Source organism: Buceros rhinoceros, unplaced genomic scaffold, assembly GCF_000710305.1.
Source record: "Buceros rhinoceros silvestris isolate BGI_N320 unplaced genomic scaffold, ASM71030v1 scaffold9753, whole genome shotgun sequence".
NCBI lineage: Eukaryota > Metazoa > Chordata > Aves > Bucerotiformes > Bucerotidae > Buceros > Buceros rhinoceros.
The window spans coordinates 77,943-97,074 of NW_010404220.1; the positions used below are offsets into that span (position 1 = coordinate 77,943).

A 19,132-nucleotide genomic window follows, 5' to 3' on the forward strand; every position below is an offset into this window, starting at 1 on the left:
CCGCAGAAGCTCTCTGGGATACCCTCCTGGCCGAATGCTTGGGAGCCAAATGTGTCCTTTTTTCCTTCAGGGACCTGAGAAATTTACCTCCAGATTGTCCTTCCGCTCTCCCGTTACTGCCTGTTCTCGGGACTCTGCCCTCTACAGAAAACTTGTTGCCTGGGTGCTGACACCTTTTCTTTCACCGTGTCTTGGGGCTTTCTATATCAAGCCAATTTTAAAACCTCACATTCTGCTTTCAAGTCCTTTTTATGATTACACTTTCTTGATGATGACTGTCAGCCCTAGTTTTCTTTCAACTATTATAAGGTACTATAAAGTTTAAAGTCCCTGATGTTATTATTAGTTATATTCTCAATTTTTCACTTCTCAGTGTGACGCACTTTTAAATCTAACATCAGAGATCTTTTACCTGGCCTAACCTCATACCACTTTCTCTTGTCACTTGTTTAGACTTTAAACCACACAAGTCGAGAAGCACATCTTAGAGCTATATTTAACTTTGAGCAAAACTCTGGCGTTCTGCTTGTGCATTGTGTAAGTTTGCACCTGCAAAGATGATTAAAAAGCCCAACTGATTCTTTCCATTCAGTCAGCCCATCTGCCTATTATGTTTTTCATGTTCATGGGACCTGAGCCTCATTTTCTGCTTTTATACTCAGGATCAGTGTAGCCCCATGTAAAAAAGCTAGTTGCAGTCAGGAAGAACAATTTAAAGAATCTTGTGGGTAATTAAGTAGTATATAGGGCTCAAAGGGCTGTCCAGCCATTGTACAAAAGAGCTGAAAAAAAGCACCAGAATGAAAATGCAATCATAAAACTGTCCTTATAGGTTTCACATGTCTGCTTTTTCATATTTACAGAAGCCCTGACAATGAAGAAAATTATGATGATATTGAATTTGTTTCACAGGGTAAGATGGATACATTTTAATTAATGGCAGCTATAAGAAGATACAAGCATATCATATTTATAACATAAGCAAAAGCATATAGTATTCACAAGTGACTTGTGTAAGTAATTATACTGTTTCTGCAGTTTTGTGGGTGAAGATGGTTGTCTCGTAAGACTGTTCAATAGCTAATTTGACAGACTCTCAGGAACTGCTTTAAATATCTTCCCTCTCCCCCTCTTTTTTTGGTGAGAACTATGCTGAGACCATAAATTACTAGATTTTCAAATCTGAGCCAGCATGAATGCTGCTTTTTCAGAGCTGAAGTCGTATGCTGTGGTGAAGCAGGCATTGTTTCACATTTGATAAAAAATAATTGTTGACTGGGCTTGTAATGTTGCTTTATGGTCTGCCTTCAATAAGAAGCAGTGAGTTTCTATGTTGTACCAGGAGCAGCCAGAGAAGCAGAGTGTGACACAAAGAATTTCAGCCTGCCTTCTGATCTCTTCTTGGTAGGACTTGGTCTATGCCAGGCTCTGTACACACCATATAGTGTGTTAGCCACCCCTGCCATACAGCAACATGGACTGTGGAGCTGAAAATGAGCCCAAGTTCTTTTCTTACCTAACTACCTGCAGGGTAAGGAGGAAGCAGGAGATTCACAAAGTTTCTTCTCCTGCAGCCCGAGGTAGAGGCTGGCTAAGCAAAAGAGCCTTTTGCCTCTTTCTTCAGCTGTTGGGCTGCTGTAAGCAAGGTCTTTGAGGCCTGTTTGGATTTATTAGGTTTTTAATAGCTACTTTCTTGTATAGATAGGCATTTTTGTAAACAAATAGCGTATCAAGTCCATCAGTGTCACTAAAGAATCTTTAAAACGAGTTCTGCACTTTAAAAAATGCATTGTGAATGAATACATACATATTTGTAGGTATTTTGTAGGTTACTGCAAAAGTAACCTGAAAAGGCTCTGATTTTTGCACTCATATTCTCATTAAAAGCCTGGAGGCTGCACATGTTTCTAGTTAATATCACCGGTGTTGCTAGCACTTTGTAAATAATGCTAGAATGAAATGTTTTCTATACAGCAAAAAAGAAATACTCTGTTTTTATTTTCCTTCCTATAGGTCATGGCAATACAGAGGGGGTAAGTGTTATCCTCCATGATAAACCTATCCTTTTTAGCAAAAACTTACGAATTTACTAAAATACCTTCAATGTACTAGAAAATTAATTGCAGAATGAATCCAGTAGATTGAGAGTTAATTGTAGAACTATTTACTTATTGTGAAGGACAGAAATAAAACTGGGTAAGCAGAGCAAACAGGAACTAATTATCAAAGCTGGCTAGACACCAAAAATTGATTTAAAAAAAGCAAAACCACCCCTTCTATTTCCACTGACATTTCATTTCACTGAAATTTTCCAGAAACAAGGGCCCTGTTCTTCTACTAACAAACCACTTGTTTCAGTTAAACACAGGTTTGTATCAGTGTCTTTAAATACTTGGCTGTATCAGGACTAAACCAGTCTCCGGGACCTTAATCTGAGTCCCATTTAGATGCCTAGCATTCAGTTAACTTCTGCTAACCCTGGCACCTTCATCGTGGCAGTGCAATCATCATCAAGGACAAACACTGCAGCTAAAACACCCACTTTGGATTAAGCAATGTGCTAATGTGATTGTAACAATCCAGGACTTTATAGTTGTGGTATGGTAAAAGCAAAGTCAGGAAAAAAATACTGGTAATGAATAATGTGGTTCCTCAGATTGGAAAGATGCAATTAATTTCTGTTTGCATTTTGCTGTGATTTTTTTAATACAGTTTGTATGAAGTTTACATGTCTTTCTTCATGTCTTTCCAAATGTGTCTAGACCATTGAAAACCAAATTTGTCTTACAGGGCCAAGACACTGATGAAGAGATGTATGAAGACATAGACATCAGGTAGTAATTTGAAACTCTATAAGCTATTTATCTTTATTACTAAGAGCTTGCTAACAGAGATAGTCCCTCTGGCATGCTCCACTGCAGTCCCTGTGAGGCATTATTGTTGTTCATAGGTTCTTTCCTACTGAGATCTGCTATGCCCTAGTCTAGAAAAACTGCAATAAAATGATGTGGTTACTGCAATCAAGGTAACAGAAAGCTGATTTCTGATCTAAGGAACATGTCTGAATCACTCTTTGGAATTACAGACTAGGAGAAAAAATAGCTCAGCCGCTAGGTAATATGGTCCTAATTAGATCTTTTGTTGTGGCTGTTTTTCTTGTTTTCTAGATAAATGTACTTAGAATTCCTGCGAGAGTCTGAATTTACAGTTCTCATCACCTGAATCCACTAGCATATCTATAGAGCCAGAATATGAGCTCTGCTCATTCTTCAGCCATTTAGCACTTTATTTTGAGGAGTCTCTTGTCCCGCTAACATCTAAATGTTTTAAAATAGCCAAATAAAAGCTCTAAGTCCTTAGAGTAAGTCATGGACAAAAGTTCCTACACAAAACTACCTTGTTTCAGATGTAGAAAGACTACGTGATCCTCATTCAGTCATTTTTAAATAGAATTTGAGCACATGAGCTTAGCAAAACCACCAAAAAAGCAAGAGGAGAGAGCCTCACTCCCACATTTTTGTGGGGTTTGTAAAGCATAGCTCTTCCAGCCAAACTGTTTGCAGCAAATGGCAGAGCTCTAGCTACAGTCCTAATTGCATCCCAGGGCCCAGATCTCAGTACCCTCCAGTACATGAGGCACAGCAGGTAATGTAACCTGGCAGGACAGGTACATTTATGATGCAGTGTAAAACACTGTCATCTGTGCAGACTGTTGATTCCAGGTTGTAATTAGGTTTAAAACCACAAGCCAGTGGTAGCTCTGGCTTCAGTTCAGGCTTCACCAACCACTGAAGGTCTTAACAACGGCAGCCAGCATGACAACACCTAGACTGCTATCACTTTCCAAGCTTGCTTGCGAAAATTACCTCAGAGATGTTTGGACACACACCTGTAGAGTCAGATAACCTTTCCTGGCACACTGATCTCCCGAGGACAGATGCTTTAAATTACGTACGTAATATAAGGGAAAGGGCTGCTTACTCCACCTGTAGCAGCCACACTGGAGTTTAGAATATGTAGCTTTGATTTCACTGGGAGAAGTCTTTTTCCATCACATGTAGTTCTTTGTTAACCTTGGATAAGAAAGCGCTCATGAGATTAACTTCACTGCTACATTCAGTCCTGCCAATGCACTTTCAGATCATCCAGTGGAAAAGAGAAGAAGCAGGATAAGGAAGAAAAGAGAAGGATGGACCAAGAGAAGAAAGAACAAAAGGAAAAAGAAAAGAAAGAGCAGGAAATAAGGAAGAAGTTCAAAGTAAGCTTTTCATTTTTTAATCTGGCCAAAGACATGTGAGAAGCATTATTTAGCTTTGTTGAGGTCAAAATACACTTTTCAGCTGGCTACAAAATTGTTTGTTATGGTAGGTAATTCAAGTACCTGGATAAAATCTGAATAAATGTTTAAGCTACCCTTTTAAGTTTGGCATATGCCTGACTTCAAGCTCTCTATTGAGGGCAAAGACCTTATTTCAGCGCTTATACAATCTTCGTTAAATTCCCTCCTCACATTCTTTCAATGTAAAAAAGCCTTAAAAAAATTTCCTTTCTCTTTCACATTTAAAAAGCATTTACATCACTAGAATAGCATCAAAAGGCCTTAATAAAAGTGGGACTTGGATCTCATATGTATTTGGTGGTTTTTGTTTCACTGGAGTCAGATACAACAGCATCCAGACCTTAAGAGATTTCAACATTACATTGCAAATGATTGCCCTTGCCTTAATCTAAAGAGACCTAAAGGGACTTCTTGCCTAAATGGGAAGCAAGAGAATAGGTGCCCTAGGGAAGCTGCATTCACTGTCAAAGTCTAGGGGCTGAATGATGAGACAGTTCTTTCTGGTTTATATCTTTACAAATCTGCCAGTCATTTTTTGTTAACTAATGCCTGTTCACAATGCTCCACTGTGCTTCTTTTAGTGTCATTGCACATAGTGGGCAGCTTTGTTTTTCTTCCTATTATGTTCTGTACACAGTACAGCCATGGTGATTCTCTCACATCATCGCCTTAGTCTGTTGTGGAGAGAGGGGCATGTGACATGAGTTAAGGGGCAAATGTCAAAGAAAAAATAATAATAGTTAATGATAGTGGTTTAGCTGGTGTTTGTGAGGAGGCCCCAAGACTATTTTTCAGTCCTGTGATGTTTCAGCATTAGTGCACTCAGTGCTTTCAGACTGCAGACTGCTCTCTTGTGGCCATCGAAGTATGTTATTATTCTTAAATGCTAACAAACATATTTTAGTACATATCTTCTTTCCCATTTCTTTACCACCTACAAAGGTTAGAAATTTCTGAGCTAGTCCATAATTGTCAAAAGCCATATGCTACATGTATCACACATGTATCTTAAAGCCACAGACACTAAAATCCAAAGTGGTTTCTGCACAACTAAAGATGTCACAAAGAGAATCCTGAATTCTTGTACACAGTTTGATCACCTCTTTTGAGTACTTGTAGGATCATTTATAGAGCAGAACTGTAAACACAGAACACTATGTGGCAGACTTGCTTATTTTAATGAACATTTATTCACCAGTAGTTCTGCTGGAACTACATGGAGCTATCCCCTGGAATTAAATGCGTGTCTGTTTTGTGAATCTGTGAAAGGTTGCATAGGTCAGCCTGTTGGTTTTAGTCTTTGTGTTTCTGTGATTTTGCTAGTCACTCCTTCAGTTGCTCTACTACTATGCTGTTGTCCTCTCTTTTGATTCCTGATAATTAGTTAAAACTGAGTAGCTGGGGACAAGAGTGATGACTTTCTGTTTGTTTGTCTAGACTATTTAAAATAGCAGTGAAACAAATAATCATTATTACAGTTATTTTCTCTTTTGTCTAAATATTTGGGAAAGAAATCCATTCTTTCACATCTGTAATTTCTTTTGCTGCTGCTTCTCTGCAGTTAACAGGACCCATCCAAGTCCTCCATCAAGCACGAGCTTGTGCTGACCACAAGGGAGGGAAGAATGAGCTGACTTTCAAACAGGGGGATGCCATTGAAATCATTCGCCTCACAGACAACCCAGAAGGAAAGTGGCTGGGCAGGATAAAAGGATGTTGTGAGTTTTGTTTTTTCACTGTGCTCCTGAATGTTTTCACTGTATGACAGGAAACGTGAGCATTACACGAAGGAGTAGCCTTACAAAGGCTGAATCACTGGCCACCAAAGGAAATAATTATCACAATCAACCCTCCTGTCCTTAGCTGGCATGCGAGGCTTAGTTCCTAGTAGGAAGTTATTGTACAACATAATGTTGTACAGGCACTAGAACAAGTTAGGAACAGTCTTCATGGACCTATGGAGAGGTAATTCCATGTCAGCCTTCAAATAGCATCAGAACTCGGTTCCATGCAAGTAAGAAGGATCACATTTTTTTCATGTCTTTGTATTAAAAATAACATGGGTGTTCCTAAAATAGAAGCAGAGCATATAAGGTCTGGTTTAAGTTTTTGTCTTGTTCCTATTTCAATGGAAGGTTTCTAACTGATCTCTGGATTTTATTTCGTCTAAAATACAAGAAGTTTCTCTAATTGTATAACTATCATCACTGGATCTCATGAAGAAAAGGCTCAGGGAGATTTTATAATTATTCATAAATATCTGATGGCAAGGTGAAAAGAAGATGGAGCCAGACTCTTTGCAGTGGTTCCCAGTAACAGTGCAACAGGCAACAGGCACAGATTGAAACACACGAAATTCTGGCTGAACATCAGGAAACTCTTTTATACTGTGAGAGTGACCAAGCAAGGGAACAGGTTGCCCAAAGAGGTGGTGGTGGAGTCTCCATCCATGGAGATCTTCAACACCTCACAGGACATTGTCCTGGGCAACCTGCTCCATCAGACCCTGCTTGGACAGGGGGGTTGGCCAAGAGATCTCAAGAGGTAAATTTCAGTATCAGCTTTTCTGTGATACTTCGAAATTTTGTGAATAGGTCTTTTGCATCAATCATATTGTACATAGGAAAACAAATCTGTGAGGGCTGGGAGAGCATATTTTCTTGAGCATTGTGCAGTCAGCTAATTATTTTACCTTTAGTTAATTTGCTTTTCAAAAACTGAGTCTCGCCTCAGGAAAACTAGATGTACAAAGCTTCTCCCTGACTAGTGTCAATGGTATAGCCCAATTTGTTTCAGCCTTCAAAGTTCAAAGGCCAGCAACCATCTGTGAAGAAGACCAAACAACAAAGCAAAATCAGTTCTGATCATTTAAATAAAAGTAAGAAATCAATGTGTTACAGATTTAAGGGGAAGCACACTAAAAACTGGGTTCACGCAGAATGTGGAGTGGAGGATTTTCCTTTTCAAGAAATGCAAGAGTATTTTTAACCTTCCATTCATGCTCTTCTGTAAAGGCAGTACACCTGTCTAAAATTCTCCTCAGCAGAGACAGAGTTCCCAAACTCAGGTCAACTGCTCCACTGCAAATTCCTCCTGAGCCATTGCACCCAGGGCTATAACCAGATTGTTTTAGTGAATACCCAGGGACATGAGGATAGCAATGCAGCTGCAGCATGTCTACCAACCTGAAGCAAAATCAATGCAAAGTAAGTGTCTGTCTCTCCTGACCTGTCAGGAGATGTCAAAGATTCTGACCTGTCAGAATCTTTGCGTCATGGACTGCACTAAAATATGCCACGAGGCTGCAGTGGTCCCAAGGTTATATGAGTCTGCACAGAACATCCTTTTGCTGCAGCTGACAAGCAAATAAAGGTGAAGATAACTTGACACCAGCTGAGGAGGGTTTGCGGGGAGATGTAAAACAGATCTGAGATTTGTGTTTGTATAGACAGATGGAGACTCAAGCAAAGGTTGCTTGGAATAAGACATTTCTCTGAAAACTTTCAAAGATCATATGAAACAGTTCACTGTTTCTGAACCCTCTGTTAAACTCATCCGTTTACCATGAGCTATAAAACTCCCTCTGGCTAATTTTACGGTTTCATTCATTTAGATGGATACATTAAAACAACCATGGTGGAGATTGATTATGATTCTTTAAGAAGAAAGCAACAACCATCTAGCAGACCTGCTCTGAAACATGCAGAGAGTGACCAAGAAGTGTATGATGATGTTGGAGACCGGGACGCTATTATCAAGTATGTATAATGAATGAATGAAAAGGAACCAATGATTCACCCCAGCCAGCCTAGGCAGGAGAAGTTTTACGACAACAAAGGAGACTCTCATCACAGAAGATCAGCCATTTATACTAGAAACATGTAACTGAGCTATGCAAACTGAAGTAGTCAGAGGAACATGAACATATTCTGGAATCCAGTATCTACAAGCACTCATATTCAGGAGGAATTCATACTATTAGAGGAGGACCTACAGTGTTGCAGTCCAAAGGAGAACAAAGTGTAAAGTATGCAGGATTGCAAATCCGCAGAAAGTGCAATTCTCTTCCCACTCTCTTCTTATTCTGTCTTTTGAAGTCACATACTGCCTTTTCTAACATGCAAAAATAAAAGGCTCTCTAAAAGAAATGGAAACACTCACTGCATTGCAGAACTCCTGACCACCTTCATTGCTTTTATGACCCTTACTGTAGGTCTAACTATAAGTGTTACTACCTCCTCCCGTTTGAAGTTTAGAGACTTCTGGAAGCATGACTAGAAGATAGTGTGGATAATGTGTTTAATCCTGAAATTAAGGCCTCTAAAATTCCATGCGATGGCTATGTGCTGTAATTTTTTAATTTCACCAGAAACTTCTCTATGGCACAGTCTCATACGCAGTGCTCCGCTGCAGACTCTCTTACATTATGTGCCATATTTTTCATGTCAAATAGATCTGCAGCTAGAGAAGTGCCATCTCCAGCAGTGTGTCAAACTTGCTGTCAGGGAAATATCCTAATGATCTTGTGACAACAGTCAGAGCTATCACATGACCCGACATGATGGTGGCACCTCTGTTACCCAACCTCACCTAAAAGTCTGCTTCTGTCATGTGTTGCTACAAACCAATGGTCATTCTCTATTACATGCCCTGATGTGCAGCAACACATACCACGTGATTCAGATAAGAGAGCTGCATATGGATGTAGAGGATTGCAATGTGTAGGACAACCATCTTGAAACACTCAGCCCTTAACACTTGCTTTTACTGCTTCCCAGCACCTTAACTTAGAAACCTGTCCAGAATAAAGGGATGGCTGCTGGCTGGCTGCTGGGTGCAGGGGATCCTCATCTGCTAGAACATAACCGAGATGAAATAGCATTTGAAATGGTCTGCCTTCAGGCTGGCATTCTTTAAATAACCAATACAGTTTTGCATCTGATATTTTTCCAGGTTGCTCAGTATCAGTTTTCCTCCCTGCACATTGGTCTCATAGCATTGTAAGCTACCCAGAAGAGTTGCTTTAGTTAAGTACTTTGTTGCAGAAGTATCTTTGGCCAATTCTTTTCACTAAGGCAAGCATCACAACTAACCACCTCAATGCAAGGAATTTAGAGAACTTATTGAATTCAAAATCAAACAAGAATACTTACATTGTTGCATGGTAAAATAACAGAGTAAGGAACTTGGAAGTATGAATGAATGGCTCAGATTCATAAAATCCTTTAAGCTGTATTTTGACATTTTTTTCTTCTGTAGTGATAGCAGTCTGTTCAGTTCATGAGCATGAATTGTTGGAATGTCTGATGTACGTACATCAACATGCTTTGAAACCACTGTAAGAATGCTGTACTAAAAAAAGTCTCTTGACCAAGCAGTATTATCTCATTATTGGTAGCATTGTTAATATTCCAAAATTAATAACCAGATGGGCCTGTTCTATTTCAGAATTATTGGGCACAAGTGTTAAAAAAATGTCTACTTTTCATGTATAATTTTAAGTCAGGCTCTAACCTGGAAATAATCTCAGTTACCGAGAATCTACCAAGTGTTTTTCAGTTACTCTTAGAACACTGGGCTAATATGGAATCCTTGAAAAGTTAGAAACATGCAGTTAGAGGTTTAAAACATCACCCAGTGAAAGCTAGTTGAGCAATAAATTCATTTGTTTACCACTTTGTCTCAAGAAAATCCCCTCATAAGGGGTGAAACTAAAGGGCGTGGATGCAGTCTCTGGTGTTTGGTCAGACTATATTTTTATTCCCATCAAAACTGAGACTACATGGCCTCCTGAGATCCCTTCCCCCATGAATTATCCTACGATCTTAAGTCATATTCCGTACTTTAGTTTAAAGATAAAAATAAGAATATAAAATATATTCTAAATATAGTAAATCATTGTAGCTGTAGATATCAACTTGCATTTCCTTGAAAATGACACTTTATTGGAAATTTCTAACAGTCCTAACAATTTCTAACCATCGGGACTAAATGTTCTGCTCATATGAAAATGTTCATCTTCATTGGCTTGAAACATCTGCATTGATATATGCAAATAGAGAATTTGCCTCACAGCTTTACTTATAAAATACTGCCCTTTTTATTTACATTAACTAAAGATGGTCTTTCTTATTCCCCTTTCAATTACTGTGAATATACTTTAAAATACTCTTTTCTCATTTGTAATTATTTCCAAGGGAGAAAAAAGCAAAAAAAACCGAACATGAATATTTTTTCCTGCTTTGCTTGATTCTACTACAAGTTAATCTCTCTTTATTCAAAATTAATTCACTTACAAATTAGATGACACATTTTCCTAAGCGTTAGTGAGAATGCAGATACTATTTGTCTGTAAAAAAAATCAATGTGAGTGTGGTGAAAACAGAGAGAAAAAACCAGCTGGTACATTTATTTGTTGCCCATATAGAACACACAAGCACGTGCCTGAGCTTCCAGTGCAGAATTTGTAGTGCTCAGCTGGCAATGTAGGTAGGCGCCAAAGCGAAAGAATTGGAACTAATAACTACAAAAGTGATGGGTGATCATGATGGTTTCCATTTCCAAAGGATGACTGTTTTTCTCTAAAATGTCTCTCGTTTGCTTTTCCAGTCAAAGTGGTGACCAAAGTGGAGCTGAAAGTAAGTTCTACATATACTTTTGGTGAGGGGGGAGTTGTTTCTGTTTTGGGGGGAGGTACCGTTACATTCAAATCCAGACCTCTGCAGCTTCCAAATATTGCAGTAATTATCTACTAAAGTGCTAAATGTTAGCTAACAAGCAACATATAAGAAAGCATAGTGTCCAACTTTCCACCTATGGGAACTTGGGAGAGACAGTTTTGTCTTCAGATACTGTGAATCAGAAGCATGTCAGAAAACGACAGAACTTTAGGGTTTTTGTGTGAGTGTCTGTGTGTGTGAAGCTAAATTGTCCCACACAAAAGCTCAGATGTAATTGGGAAAATCTTAACATAAGCAGGAAGTTTCATGCAGAATATCGGTTCTGAAATAGCTAGTAATACTACTAATTAAAGCTGCATTTTGCTGACAGCTCCAGCAATACTCTGGAGTCCTAACCAATATGACTGCAGGAGTTTCACAGTGTCAAGAAAAACCTTCAAACTCAGTTTCCCCTTTGGTAACACATATATTTATGTAGCACTCTCTGTTGATCACAAGAGCATAGCTCATCTTCTCAGCTTAGAGTTTAGACACTAGTCATGGCAGAAGCATCCCCTGGCAATGATGGATGAAGCTGCTGCCAGCTAAGTACAGATTTCAGTGATTACCCTGAGCGGTGGCTAGAATTGGATAAGGAAACTGAGCTAACCCTGCACTGAAAGAGGTGCGGCTCAAAGGTCAGAACAGAGACCACACTGGGGAGCTTATATTGCACTTGCCTCTGGCTTCTGTGGATGAACACAAGATGTCACTCACTGAGACCATTGGTCTGACATCTTCAGTCATCACTTGAGTCACACACAAAAATTTAAATGTCATCAGTCACCATAATGACTGGGCCAAAATCAGCCAATTAGAATTTCATCTAATACAGTGTAAATGCAATTGTTTTCAGTATTTGTGCTCTTGTGGTTGGCAGTGCCGCATTCAAATGCTGTGGACGGCGATCCCCAATTAGGATAAGTCTAAATCACTGTTTTAATAAATAGGCTGTGCTGGTTAACAGGAAGATCCCATTTGCAAGGTTACTGCGCAAACTACACACACATCTGACATACTTTAAAGGCCAGTAATGAATACCCTATTTAGCAGCATTAAATATAAATGCATTAATTCACTGTTTGATCTGTTAAAGAGATGTTCCCGCCTCCTCCTCCTGATGTAGAAATGTATGATGTGGTTGACAATGAAGAATCTGCAATGAGGTATGTTTTCATAAATTTAAATTATTTGCTTCTTTAACTGAGAGTTTTCAGTTTTTAGTATTTTTGAATTAGGCATAATAATTAGCAAGTATCAGGATGATTAGCAAGGGAGTATACATCAGAATGGACTCCTGAAGCTGGAAAAAATGGTTCTTTGGTTTTTTGGAGATGTTTTGTTCTGTAATTAATTTTGGTATGTCAGCAAAAGGAGATGCAATCATAAAATTCCCAAAATCCTGAACTAGACAGAATAGGTCTGAAATGAAAATAACGAACTAAAATACTAGGTTGCTGAGCAACATCATGAAAACAGTAAGCCACTAGATTAGTACCCATACCTGCAAATATATCTCCATATCTACAAATGACCTAACATACATATTTCTAGTTCAGCATTTTAGTGCCTAGCATTTAGGAAAGAGCCCTCACCTTATGGTATATACATTGTTGGCATTAATGAGAATTATATGCACCAATGGAAAATTTAAACTGCACCTTTTAAAATGCATGTTGCATTTTACATTGTGATAACTGCATGCATACTCCAAAGGTCTGTATCACAGGATGAAGATAAGAACGGTATCTGGTCCTGGGGAATCTTGAAGAGGCTAAAGGTCACACATGACAAAAAGAAAAGTGTACGAGAAAAAACAACCACAGTCAATGGGGCAGAAGATAATGGAGATTTGTTGTAAGAGTCTGCCAGGAAATCACAGTGCACATTAACTAGTTCTAATAAAACATTGATCACACGCTACTAACATGTTCTTACAGCAGCCTCATGAATCATGAATTAAATTGCAGCTCTGGATGATACTTTTCTGCAAAAACACTGATCTCATTTCTTTTCACCTGCGTAATATAACTGTTCTCTTCAACAAGCTGTATTTGTTGCATAAATCTGGTAATTTAAAATATAGCAAAAAAATTTTGATGAAAAGCAGCAGAATAATCCACCGTCTTTTCACCACTCCAGTAATGTAAGATTGTTACATCCTCAATTACAATATACTTTGCTTACCAGTACAACATAGCTGAGATAAACTGGTAAATCTAGTCCCGTTAATTCAAATTCTAGCAATAATATCACAAGCAGAAAAATGCAAAGATTTTCTTCTCTCAGTCTTGCCTAGTGGTTAATTCAGCAACCACCATCTTACCACCACCTTACCACCATCTTCTCTCATTCAGTTCTGACCAAGTTTACTTCGATTCAATAGTAAAAACGCATTCAGTCCATGAGTACTGTTAGTGTCAGGGGAACTTCAAAATGGCTGATGAATACTTGGAGCCCTTGTGCTGCAGAGTTTTAAAATTACTTCAGTGGTGCAAAGGCATACTAATGTCATGTAAATACTTAATAAACACCTTTTTATTTTTCCCCAGCATGGCTTCTTCTACAGAGCAGTTTGGAAAAGGTAATTAATAGCCTATTGTTCACTCTCCATATTGACTCCTGATCCTTTTTTCTGTATATATTATCCTGTATCATGTTTGTCACAAAAATATATTCAAGTAAGGAAACAGGATTTCCCATTACTTTCCCAGTTCCAGCAAACAAATTTCAAGTATTGTGACTGATTTGGCTACAGACAAGGAGATACACACAAGCTCTCTGGAAAACAACTTAATGCATCTTTTAGAAAAGTAATGATTTTTCTCTGTGGGATTTCTAGTAGTTCATTTTATTTGACATCAAGCATGAACAGATACTTTTGGAAGGAAACACTTAATGCACGACTTCAAAAGTAAAGAGACATGCTTGCTATTTTATCACTTGCAGTGTCTTTGTAAGATAACATATACTCATACACATCAGCTCAGCCATGGAATAAAAAGCAAGTTCTTACAATTTTTGAGGCTGTTGGCTAAAACTTTTATCTCCTACTGTGATTTTTCTAGCCATTGATTTGATGAGTTGAAAAATTGCTTCCTCTCTACAAATATCCTGAATGTGATTCAAAGTATATTCTTGGGGAAAGAATTCTTTTCACTGTTTTGGCATTGCAAGATGGCCTAAAAACTAACATGCATGTGATACATATTCACTTCTAGGGAATGTTGCATTGATCAGAGTGCTATAGAAGTGCCCAAGTGTACATTAATATGAAACTCAAAAAATATACTCTTTAGTGAACACCAATTACTAAAGAGTCTTATTCTGAAAAGGTTGGGTGGTGGTTGTTTTGCACAGTAGATTGTGCAAACCAGAGAAACCACAGTTACTATAGAAGGTAAATGGCTACAGTACTCACAGTAATTTCTCATCAACTTAGCTACAACACCATAGATCGGAACACAATGTATTCACTACTCAAGGATAGCATAATAATTTTCTATTCTTTTAAACACTTGTTTCAGATTGTGAAGAAGATGTTTATGATGACGTTGATTCTTCAGAGTTCCCTCCTCCACCTCCTGAACTCAGGCAAGAGAAAATGGGATTAGTCCCCCAATTCGAAATCTGCAATACACTGTAAAACATTTTCAAAGTATTTACTAAGGCAGTAAATTAGTATTGCTACTAACATACGCTTTATTTGGTATTGTCAGGTTTTGTTCTCATAACCTGACTGTTGACAATGGCAGTTGAATGCTGCCTGCCTCCATTTCAGATTGAAATAATAATTATACTGTAGAATAAATAAGCATGCTTTGATTATTAACAAATTCAGTCCCTGATGGATAAGAGCTAGACATGAATGTACTTAAAGGTACTTCACTGTAGATTCTCTGCATGCTGTTCTCTTCCTATCAAAATTTGGGGACCGTTAGGTTAAGTACTTTATCTCAGTGGCTGCAGTATTTTAAGAGAAAAGGAGATAGTACCCTATGTTCTAAGTATGAAACACATGTGGAGGTGCAAAGTTCAACTTGGAAAACCTTTAGCCCTGGCCCAGGAGGTTAGGGTCATCTCTGGAGCACACCCTGTTATGAGAGCAGACACATCTGTGAAGACAACTGCATGTTCTGTTATCACTAACTCCACTCAGGTGGAGCTACAAAGTGCACTACAACAATCTAGTAGGGAGGCATTAAAACAGCGAGAGCTCTTTGAACTGTGTATCCAAAGAAAAAGACATGGCCTAACTAACTAACCTAAGTCTAGGTTAGTTCACATACCCATACATTGATCCTCAGCGAAACTGTAATCCACAACGCCTAAAGAGATCAGGAAGGATCGAAAAGTAGACAGACTTTAAACTCCCAGGTACAACATCAGGAAGAGCAGTTAGGACATGAAACCCTTCCATGCTCATTGACACAAGTCAGCAGTATCAGGGATATGAAGAAAACAACGGAATTTGAAAGGGTCTTCTAATGCATACTCCTTGCATAGCAAACTCTTCTATAGGCAACAAGACTAACACAGCTACTGTATGAAAGGCTAAGATGTTCCAGCTGCCTCCACAGCAGGATATGTGATATTCAGCTTACTATCCAATGATTCATAGATTTCACAAAAATTCCTCCTTGCCTAGAGATTCTAAAGTAATCGTTGTCATTTTCTTGAACTTTGAGTAGATGTAAAGTTAGCATTGCTGTAGCAATTAGATATTTTGAGTAATTTTCTGTATTCACGTATGTGATAGGTATATTAACATCAGAACTCATTAAAAGAGTAGAAAAGAAAACTCCAACTTCTTATTTATTTTGAAATCAATCTGGTTTATCTATATAAGTTTTGTGGAACAACAAATACATACTAAAGACACATGAAGGCAAATGTTTTTTCACTAAAATTATCAGAAAGGTTACCAATATCTCAGATGTGTTTCTAATTTTGTTTTTGTCTGTAACCTCTTGTCGTAGTGCATCAAAATCAGCAAGCCTTGGAAAATGTATATCAGATGAAAAAGATAGACAAAAGCGTAAAACGACAGAAAAAGAAGAGAGAGAGTTCAGAAAAAAGTTCAGAGTAAGTTTTGTTCAAAGTTTTGTTCACTTAAAACATAAAGACTAAACTATCTGTATGGTGTTCTCTAATTTGTAACCCCTAATTAGTAAATAATCTATTATTGTGCCTTGAAGGTAAAGTATTACTACTTGTAAAAACGTTTATCTGAGCGTTTCTAAGTCCAAATGGCAAGCATGGGCACATTCTACACAGCATAAACAATTATTTGTCAAATGTTAAAAAAAAAAAATAATAGATGAGAATATATTTGGTTTTCTTAAAAAAATGCATCACCGTAAGTTTTACATTGATGTTTTTTAACCAGCATCTCTTTATTCTATTTTTGCAGTTCGAAGGTGAAATTAAAGTTCTTTACTCTAGCACCACAGTACAGGATTTGCCCCAGAGAAGATGGGGATCTAAATACTTACAAGTTAAACCAGGGGAGTCTCTTGAAATTATAGAAAGTACAGATGACATGAAGGTCCTGTGCAGGAATGAAGAAGGAAAATGTGAGTTATTAAAAAGCTGTAGTAGAAATCAAATTGACTAAGAATGATTGAGTCAGGACATGTAAAAATCCCACTTCCATATTAAAGCAGAGCCTAGTACTTGTGTTTTTTCCTTCTGTGGTGTTTGATAACAGGTAGATTGTTATTTTATTATTGTGATCTAAGAACAGCTTGCCTTAGAAAAATTAAAACTCCAACACACAAGAGATACCAAATGTGAGAAAAAAGACGATTTAGTTATGCAACTCTTGCTTTGCATCAGCTAAGATTAACAGATGTTTTTGTTGCTTCTGTCTGTCGTGGAGGCACCCAAAAAACAGACAGCAGCAGCTATTCAAAAAACATGGATTTAGTGCAAACAAATTCGCCTGGCGCTCCGACTGTACAGGTTCATGATGTCAGATGTCGGTTGGGAATTATAACTGCACAACAAATTTATTAACACTAAGGAGTCTATTCTAAGGAAGAATGACACAAAATGTGCACAGCTCACTGATATAAAGGGAGAATCTCTCACCTAGTGATACCAAGGGGATCGTTTACCAATGCTGGGGTAAGGATCACCCAGTCCCAGGGAGGTACACTTGGACAGCATCCCAACTCGAGAGAGAGTCGTGGGAAGTATCCTCGGCCGACATCCTGACTTGAGGGGAGACTCTCCGGCTGCACAACCTGCTGCTCCGAGGAGAACCAACTCAAACGTGGTTCTCCAGCAGGGCTCAATTTAAACCCTGGTCGAGTGTGAGTTGTGGTCACTTCCAGACAACCCAGGCAGGCGGCAGCTAACGGAACCTTGACTCCAAGGCACCAATAGCCCTGGGGGGTAGCTCCTGATGCTTATCAGGTGCTGCTGCAGGACCTGTCTTTTGTGCAAACTCCCTGCACGGGGTCAAGGGGGTTGCACTGCCATTGTCTTACTCTGTTTGCCAAAAGTATAGCTAGGATACCCCACAGATTTTACTAGAAGTAAAATCTTTGTTGCACCTCTGGGAAGCACCTGCCCATTGACTGCAGCCAAGGGAAAATCAGTAGCAATATTCTTACTATGGATCGTCAGAGGTGGACTTTAATCATTTCAACAGGTTACGGTGGAAACTGCTTAGGAGCCTTTCCCCAAGCCCCTAGCTGATTCAAGCCTTACGTCCTTGTTGGCATGCCTGTTTGTTTTGGGAGCAGCACAAGGCCTTTCAGCATTTTTTTGAAACCCTTGGCCAGGGTGTGCACTGGCAGAAGTTTTTGCATTTTTGGAGACGTCTACTGTTGGTTTTGATTTCTTAATGTGCTTCTGTTACAGTACTTTTCAAATCTCCTAATGAAAATTCTTTTGTGTAGGAACAGATTATGTTCAAAGTAGTGGCATCCTTCCACTCATTTGTACTTTTTACCTCTGACCTATGTAGAAGACAATCCAATGCCATAAACTTCTGAAGGAGATTCAGTCATTTTCCTTCTGTTTTTTCTCCTCTGTACTCAACTGTTACAGTCTGGAGTATAGCCTTGTTCCTGGCAGGCCTGCAGGGTGAGGAAGAATTTCTTGCATAACAACGCATATGTTTTTCAAAATATGGATTGTGCTAGTGTAGCCACTTCCCAAAGAGCAGCTTTCAATGCTGCATTTTTTTAATCGAGCTAATAACAAAGTAGAAAGTAGTTCATGGTTGCTGTTTTCCTTACACAGTCCTCAAAGCCTTTCAAGTAGCGACAGGAGCTACTGCTTTGCTATGCATAAGAGAGCAAAACAAATAAAAATATCCTCCCTGAAAACCTCTGAGTAAATCACTGTCAATTTTCACATTAACTAGTGAAGTTCGAATCTTACTTTAGTTAAGTGCATGACAGTTTTGATTATTTGCTCTAGTTGCTCCAGATTTTCATATCTTAAAGCTATCATTTAACCTTCTGCAGGCCAGATAGACTGAAAATCAGCCATTACAGATGTTTTTGTTACTTTCTTGCACATTAATTCTTCCATTTGATCATTAATTTATGAAGCACTTCCAAGCTTCAAGCCAGCAATTAAACAAAATTACAAACTATATTATAACGTCTTCCCACCTTTTTAAGCATGATGATCTTAGGAACTTATTTTGCTGTCATTTATTTTAGTTGTTATGAAACGGTTTGAAATTTCAGAATTGAAACATGGAACTGATTCTTGTTTACCTCCTCAGATTCCTTCTTACTGTTGCCTTGGTCTGAACTATGTACTTTTCAAAACACACAAAAACCTTCAATTAACTTTCAGAGATTTTGCTTAAGCATTCAGATATAAATGGACTTCTGTGCCTGAAAATTTGTGTCCTCTCCAAGGTTCCTTTACACAGTTAGAGAACAGCTGGCCTGATGTGTCATAGCTTTCCTTCGTGCTAAATAATCAAAATGAAGTGTGCTGATCTGCTGCCTTGTTCTCTATTATGGAAGCCACCTAAATATTAATAAATTAGTTAGAAATTGAAACTTTGGATGTATAATTTTGGATTAGTGAGTTTGAAAGAGTG

At 38.4% G+C, this 19,132-nt stretch overlaps 1 protein-coding gene across 1 annotated transcript in view; it reads left to right on the forward strand.

Annotated features, from left to right (window-relative positions):
• The window catches only part of FYB (FYN binding protein), a gene marked incomplete at its 3' end in the record, with an annotated part of 45,770 nt that overhangs the window by 25,006 nt on the left and 1,632 nt on the right, over nt 1–19,132 (forward strand). The window contains exons 4-16 of the mRNA XM_010133307.1: nt 864–921; nt 2,013–2,033; nt 2,791–2,834; nt 4,141–4,258; nt 5,901–6,057; nt 7,953–8,097; nt 10,949–10,977; nt 12,155–12,224; nt 12,775–12,915; nt 13,611–13,642; nt 14,586–14,652; nt 16,038–16,143; nt 16,472–16,634. Of these exons, the coding sequence (XP_010131609.1) occupies nt 864–921; nt 2,013–2,033; nt 2,791–2,834; nt 4,141–4,258; nt 5,901–6,057; nt 7,953–8,097; nt 10,949–10,977; nt 12,155–12,224; nt 12,775–12,915; nt 13,611–13,642; nt 14,586–14,652; nt 16,038–16,143; nt 16,472–16,634 (1,151 nt within the window). The remainder of the gene's footprint in view (nt 1–863; nt 922–2,012; nt 2,034–2,790; nt 2,835–4,140; nt 4,259–5,900; nt 6,058–7,952; nt 8,098–10,948; nt 10,978–12,154; nt 12,225–12,774; nt 12,916–13,610; nt 13,643–14,585; nt 14,653–16,037; nt 16,144–16,471; nt 16,635–19,132) is intronic.